We start from the raw sequence: 8421 nt of genomic DNA, 5'->3' as shown, positions 1-8421 counted from the left end.
TCCTAAGTTCACCATCCATGGTAGGACTACCTGGCCAAGGTGTCCTAAACTACTTTAGGACTACTAGTTCCCCCATTATAAGTAATGGGGTGTTATTAATCCAACACCGCATCTTATGGTTGCTAAAGAGCATAATCTCCAACTCCGCACCCTTTTAGGTACTAAGGAGAGTAAGTCTCCAACACCACACCCATTTTTAGGCACTAAGGAGAGTAAGTGCTACACCTGGCGTCCTGAGGTGCCAACAGTGCCATATAGACTTAATCTTCACTAACTCCACTAGGATGACCTCCCACCCTCTAATATGCCACAATTCACTACATATCTCTACTTGACCATGCATAAACAACTTTCTAAACAAAAATAACAAATCTTACCATTTACTTTAAAAATATGGAATTTCACGAACCAATACTTCACTCATTTTCTAAAATAGTTAACCTTTACAAAATTTATACATATATACTCATCAAATCATAGAAAAGCAACTTGAGAATAACTTATACAAGGTAATAAATAATGCAAATTATCTAGTTACCTCAACCCTTTTGTCACTAAAAGGGTTACTCGTGGTACTAAATTTTTTCTTGTCTCAAGGTAAGTCTTCTCACACCACAATCTACATCAACAAGTATTATATGTTAATTTTCAATTAACACAAACACTATTAGCTACTAATAACCTCCTAATTCTCCCACTCCTCACTCATATTCTTAACAAAGAGGCTTGTTAAGGTTAGAATTTGTTCATACAATCCCTTTAATCCTCCCTCTAACCCTTTCACAACATAACACTTAATATCTCAACTTATCACACTTCAAAACCCCATGATCAAGTTAGGGCTTGATCTAACTTTCACCAAACAACAAAGTAGCTTCATATTACCACATATCCAAGATCAACAAACCTAAATTAAACCTTTAGAGTAAATAGAAACCTTCAAAAGCATTGACTCATGGCTTAATCTAATCAGACCAAATTCTCCCTCTTCCAAATCCCATGAAAAATGAGATGAAAAGGTAGAGGAGATGGGTAGGAAACTTATTCAAGAGTTTGAAGGATCAAATTATCTTCAAAATCCTCTCAAATTGATGCCCTAGTAGTGCCCAAAGTTGCCCCCTTCATGTTCTAGGTTTTCCACCCTAAAAACTATCAATTTTTGATAATTTGAGAAATTTTAAGTTGCCTGTTGTGCTGTGCACCACAATTCATGCCACGCAAGCCACAGCTCATGACGCAGTAAGAAACAAGTAGATTTTGCTCCCCCCGATGCCTCCCAACTTGATCCGACTTTCGTCCTATCCTAATTTAGACCCAAATATGACCCAAAAATCCAATTAGCAACCCAAAAACATAATTAAATAAATTAATCATATTTTTAACTAATTTATCCCTTAATTAATCAATTTTTTTCTAGATTTGAAGTTTTCAGATGTTACAATTTCTCTCCCCATGTCTTGTATCAAGTCATGCATTTTAATCTAATAATTTTCATGCATTTCAATGTAAGAATCTTCGATCCTTATGAGACACTTATCCTCCAAAACTCCAATAAAATAACTTGGATTATTAAAGCCATTAATTACTTCTATTATATGGTTAACATATTCCAAAGATTCCCCTTTGAAGAAACAAGCGACATCAAGAAATATTTCTTTCTCAAAGTGTTCTTGTCCATCATAGCTTACTTTCAATGCTTGTTGAATGTCTTTATTGGGAATTAATTTAGATGCATCTAAGGCAGATTCCTACTCATTTATAGTCCTTCAACACCATCATGTGACTTGGATTTACTTGGATGTTTCTAAAAGCATTCCAATTTGACAATTCAAGAGATTCTTCATAATTGAGAGCCTTCAAATCATATATACTTTCAACCCCATGTCTTACAAGTAAATGCTTATCTCATCGTTATAATGATCCTACTCCCACCATCAAACCAATTATAGTCACCAGCTAATTTTTCTAGATGCTCATGTTTATCAACATTATCAAGAATCAAAAAAATTTTCTTTTGTTTGAGTCTCATTCTTATTGCTTTAACTCCTTCATTAGGATCCTGTATTTTGATGTCCGGTCTTATAATCTTCAAAATCATTGTCTCTTACATTCGTTGTAGGTAAGCTTGCTTGAGTTTTCTTTGATGTCATGGAGAAAGCATATGCCTTCAAAATTATCAACAATCGAATTATACACTGCACGTGCTATTGTTGTTTTACCTATTCCTCCTTTTCCACAAATTCCTACCATGTTGGCCTCTTCATTTGATCCAATTTTTAATAAAGATTTTCTACTTGACATTTGAGACTATAAGCCAATAGGATATCTAGCAACATGCGAAGGAGCCCTATCAATTTTACTAGATATTTCTTTCACAATCTTTTTGATTAACTGATATTCATAATATAACCATGCTGAAAAATTGCAAAAATAATGTCAATTCTAATTAAATACATCCTAGCAAGAAATTTATGTTCATTTACTTATATAACCTGATACAAACTAAGTAAAGAAAACTATTTAAAAGTTATAAATTACCTTGTATCAAAATAGAAACCAGAAATGTTAGAAATTTCATGCAATGCAAGCTTCCAACTTTATATCTTATCCTCATTGGCCCTGAGGTTTTTCTTATGCATAAATAGTGCATGTTCATAATTTTCCTTTTTATGTTGCACTTCTGATGGCTCCACATCATAAAAAATTGGCAAAACTAACCTACCATTTCTCTTAATACACTGATAGATTGTAACAAGCTCGTTGAGACAAAATGATGATGAAATTTAGTTCTTAGAAAATATAGTAATGGCCATCCTAGAATTTTCAATTGCTTTGAGAAGTGCAGGGGGTAATTTCATCCCCTCTCTTAGTTCCTCATCATCAAGGAAGGTGTAAATTCCCTTTCGACTTGGAGAATGATACAAATTTCCTATAAAACCATAACAAGTATCTTTGCATGAGTATACATGGATCCTTGCCCTTTTAAATTCAATTATAATTCTTTAATCAAATTCAATGATTTTCCAATAATGCAATGTAACAACAAAGAAAATAATGCAAATTTAAAAATGATGATAGTATAAACAGGAGATCAAGAACACGATACCATCATAACTGGTGCAATCCCAATTCACATCATCATCATCAAATGAGGAGCTATCTTCGGTATCATAATCTATATGTTACAAAAAGGTTGAAACAATCTGGTCAACAAATAGAGAAATGAAGTGACGGATTCCGATCATACCTACTAAACTAATCAATATTTGTTTTGAACAACAAATATATGATGCAATCCACTCTATTTTCTAATAATTAATAATTTTATAATTCAACAATAAACATCCTCATATTTCTATGACTTCGCATAGCTGATTCAATAAAGTAGGACATACAAATACAATAACATAAAGGAAAATGATAAGAGAAAGCTTAGAAGAAAGAGATATAGATGATAAGAAATTCTATGATAGATCAAAGAATCACCTTAGTTTGTGAAATCTAATCCTTCATAGGGATCAATGAATCAAATATTTTTCATCTTACAAAGTTGTTTGATTAGATAAACGTCGATCTCTTCTACAACCATGTCATCATTGTGACAACCTAGACGTAACTTCTTATTAATCCACTTACCTTATCAGATTGCTAGATCATTTGCATCATCACTGTACCCCCTTAGATCCATCACAATTATATGATCAACATTTGGTGTGGGACAAAGCCAATTTTCACTCCTCAAACCATGTGACGGATCAATAAGGTACACTGAATTGCCTATAGCGACATTTTAATTGAACTATGTCCACTGGTTTCAAATGAGCAAAGAGCCATAAAGGTGGGCTAGACCTACGACACCAAAAAGAAATTGATGGTCCTCTACTTCTACTATCCAACTCAAACCAATCTGGGATGCTTGTTGTGGGCACACAAAACTTGTCTCCATCGTATTTGATTACAATCCTAATTGATTCCTATGAAACAAAACAAATGTTGAGCTACATACACAAACTTAATATCATAGAATCAAATAGGAAAATTGATGACCTCACTAATAATAAACTTTTAGACTCAAACCTCAGTGATAGGCAACTTATTGCTTCTAACTCTATTATGCTTGTTGGAAGGCCTTCAATGTCTCTTAGATGCTTGCACCCATTTAACCTAAGGGTCTTCAAAAATTGACATTCTTTTATCGATGCAGGAAAAATTGTAAAATTATTACCATTCAAGTCCATATCGTCACATTGATAAATCGAATAAGTAAACTTCTAAGGACCTCATTTGATAAATTTCATCCTAGGAGGTAAACATTAACTCTGTCAGGGCATGACATTGAATAGATTGCTTGTTCATAGGTTTCCTTCCGGATAGATGATTCCCACTTTCCACAATCTTCAACTTTGATATAACTCATTTCGGGGAATAGAAATATGCTTCTTGGCAACTCAATCATCCTTATGTGAGATTGAATGAATATAGTTCCAAGTTGAGTAAGGTTGGAAATTGACCAAGGCAATTTTTTTATTCCAGTTCCAAGCAATTTCAAACTTGTTATTTTCATATTTTCAAGTATTTTTGGAAAGTTCTTTAGATTTGAGCAACCACGTATTCCGAGTTCTTGAAGAGAGGGTAGCCTGAATTCATGTGGAAAAGTCTCAAGTCGGACGCAACTTGTTACTTCCAAGATTTCAAGTTTTGTTAAATGTCCAACTGAATCATGAATCTCAATCAAATACTCACAAGACTCAATGCATAATTCCTTTAAATTTTGGAGAGTAGATAGATTAGGTATCTCTGTAACATATTGACAATCTTCAAGCTTTAAACACTCAAATTCTTCATCCTCCGCAACAACCAAAATCATACAAAAAGTCTCAAAAAAAAAAAAAGAAAGAAAATGAAATAACAATTCATGCTGGCTACTAGGAAATACATATAAGTTAGGATCCTTTCTTCAATTTTTTCTAGTGAACTCAGACAACCATGTCTGAGGTCGAATACAACAAGATTGTTTGGGCAAAATTGATTTGGCAACCATGAATAGGGATATCCTTGCCATTTCAGTGCCTTTAAACTATTAGGAAAATATTTTGGATTTTCTAATAATTCCACATTCTCAAAAATAACAACTTTAAGATTTTTCATACCTCTTGAATTCAAGTTTTTCCATCCCAATTTACTTCCATGCATTGGGACAAATTATGTTGAATTATGATGCTAACTACATCTGTGCCCTTTAAAACCAAAAATAAATGCAAATCATGAGATATTAGAAGTGTAATAATAGAAAACTTTTTTGCTGAAAATTTAAAATCAATGACATATTGTGACATATACAAGCGGGGCCACCAATTAAATGGAAACCAAAAGAAAAAAGAAAAGAGAAAATTAAAAACAAAATCAAAGTCCTCAACGACCTAGCCTTTAAATATGTGTATACATGTATATAAGCCCAGCGCTCCACCCAACCTACTATTTTTTTTTTTTCCTTTTTTAGGCTAGATCCAAACCGTTTCCTTACATATGCATAAAATTGATTCTTTCTGTTACCAAAAATTTTCATTCTTTTACTAAATATTTATTAACTTATTTAAATGTAATTATATATTGATTTATTTTGAATAAAATTTGAAATATCTATTTAACATTTCATTCAAAACATCTAGCCAATTCCTTTTTTCATTTATGCAAGAAGAAAAAATATCTAGCCAATTCTATATCTCTTGAAAATAGACACTATAGTATAATCATTTTATTATATCATAAAAAATTGAACTTGTTATTCTTTTGTAAAATTTTTGAATTTTTCTTATGATTAATTTACTAATTATATATTTATTTTTGTACATTTCTGAACTTTTTCTACAATTTTTATATCATTATATATAATTTATTTTGAAAGGATTTTTCTTATACAATATAACACTCTTTCTTTTTTTAAAAATGATAATAAAATAAAAATTTAAACTTAAAATAATATATATACACAATTGAATGCTCAAAAGTATCACTGGACTAAAAGATAAAAATATCTTCTGTATTGAAACTATCACATCACTACAGAAAGGGCAACAAAACCTACAAAATTAATTTTACAACTGAATTACCTTTTTCTTTTTGTTTTCTTTTTTCCTTTTTAAATAAGACCTTCTCAAAAAATATTCCAATCAACTGATTCATTGATTCTATGCATTTGATTAATTTATGAAATAAAATAATGAATGAATAAGTCCAGATAACAAAGAAAAGAAATATGAATATCAACACTAAAATAAGGGTTAAGGGGAAAAAATGCTCTGAAAGTTTTTTGAAAGGAGTACTGAATAGCCTTACTTTTTAGGAGAAGCAATGTTATCCTAAAAGTATAAAAAATAAAGCAATGTTGCCCTTTCCATCAAATGACTAACATTGGCCCATGTCCATCTCTCACTCTGTCTCAAGTGTCATCTTCGCCATCTTCTTCCTTCTCTTTAAGCATTTGCATGACAAATCAAGCATATCGCCACAATCTATAAACAAAAACAAACTAATCTCTCAACTGTACATTAATTAATTCTTACTATTACTCACTTGATAAAACAAAGCTAGAAGTGGCGAGGTAGTGAACTTAATCTAGACGCAACATGCGACACGAAGCTTTAAATATGAAGCAAGTGATAGCTAAGATTTGGAAGCAATGAGGTGACGAACTCAATCCAACAGGTAGTGGAATGTAGACTAGAGTACGAGATGTGAACCGAGTGCAAATCAGCACAGATCGACAGCAAGTGTAGACAATTAGGGCAGCTTTGTGATGGATGAAGTCCCACAACACAAGATCCTACTTTAGCAACGCAAATAGATGACTAGATGCATGACGGAGTTTAGCGGCACAGTAGACTAGGTGCCGTGGCAAAATCGTCTTTGAGTTCATTAGCTGAAAAGAGAAATAAAGAAAGCAAACTAATATTTGAATCAATGAAGGGAGGGAGGAAATTTCATAAATTGATATGGGGTTGGAATTGAACTTGGATGATTAAGCTTCTTCTCACATCCTACTTGCAAATCAAGCATATCATTCTCATGGATTTCATGCAAATTCCAACTATTTTCAGGCAATTTCAGTAACTTGTTAGTCAACAGTTGGAAAAAGGCGACATTACTATATTTTTCATACTTTCAAGGCAACATTACTCCACTTAAAATATAAGATATCCAGTATTCATTTTAGAAAAATTTTCAAACATTTTTAACCCCTTAACCAATAAAATAATATTCCACCAAGAAATTGTGAAAAGAACAATAAATTTACAAGGAAAAAATGAAAAGTAGATATGAAATAGTGTTAGTTACTGTATGGTCTTCCAAAACATGAACAATATCTTCATGGAACCATAATCTACTATGTTTTCCTGGCTCGTTAGGTGATTCTTGATGAACTATTTCTCTCCCCATATCTTGTATCAAACCTTGCATTTCAATGCATGAATCTTCAATATTTATGAGGCATTTATCCTCCAACACACCAATAAAATAACTTGGATTATTAAAGCCATAAATTGCTTCCACCATATATTTAATGTGCCCTAAAGATTCCCCTTTGAAGAAACAAGCAATAACAAGAAATATTTCTTTCTCAAAGTGTCCTAGGTCATCATCATAGCTAACTTTCAATACTTGTTGAATGTCTTTACTTGGAATTAATTTAAATGCATCTAAAGCAGATTCACACTCATTTATATTCCTTCCATACATGTTAGAGCCTATTACTTCAAGAGCCAAAGGAAGGCCTTTTGCATAATTTACTGCGGGATTCAACACCATGATGTTACTTGGATTTACTTGGTTGCTTCTAAAAGCATTCCAATTTAACAATTCAAGAGATTCTTCATCATCAAGAGCCTTTATGTCATATATATGCTTAATCCCATGTCTTTCAAGCAATTGCTTATTCCATGTCATTATAATGGTCCTACTCCCACCACTAAACCAATTAAAATCACCTACCAATTTTTCCAAATGCTCATGTTTGTCAACATTATCAAGAATCAAAAGAATTTTCTTTTGTTTGAGTCTCATTCTTATGGCTTCAACTCCTTCATTAGCATCTTGTATTCTAATGTCCACTCCTATAATCTTGGAAATCATTGTCTCTTGCATTTTTTGGAGGCCAAGCTTGCTTGAGCTTTCTTTGATGTCATGGAGAAAGTGCATGCCATCAAAATTGTCAGCAACTAAATTATACACTAACATGCTATTAATGTTTTACCTATTCCCCCTGTTCCACAAATTCCTATCATGTTGACCTCTTCATTTGATCTAATTTCTAATAAAGATTTTATACTTAGCACTCAAGACTTTAATCCAATAGGGTATCTAGCAACATATAAAGGACCCCTATCAATTTTACTAGATATTTTTTTCACAATCTTGTCAATT

General features: G+C 32.3%; 1 protein-coding gene across 1 annotated transcript; it reads right to left on the bottom strand.

Annotated features, from left to right (window-relative positions):
- Nucleotides 1-6823: 6823 nt before the first annotated feature.
- Nucleotides 6824-8130, bottom strand: LOC129315628 (TMV resistance protein N-like). The gene is made up of 2 exons (XM_054959499.1): nt 7336-8130; nt 6824-6919 (listed from the first exon to the last, which is right to left on the bottom strand). Exons 1-2 carry the CDS (start codon nt 8128-8130, stop codon nt 6824-6826), a joined length of 891 nt encoding a protein of 296 aa, XP_054815474.1.
- Nucleotides 8131-8421: the final 291 nt, after the last annotated feature.

The sequence above is a fragment of the Prosopis cineraria genome, unplaced genomic scaffold (genome assembly GCF_029017545.1).
Source record: "Prosopis cineraria cultivar Desert tree isolate PC_DT_omini unplaced genomic scaffold, ASM2901754v1 PC7, whole genome shotgun sequence".
NCBI classification, from domain to species: Eukaryota; Viridiplantae; Streptophyta; class Magnoliopsida; order Fabales; family Fabaceae; genus Prosopis; species Prosopis cineraria.
Note: the sequence above shows the minus strand (reverse complement) of the source record. Positions and strands in the feature narration are given on the sequence as shown.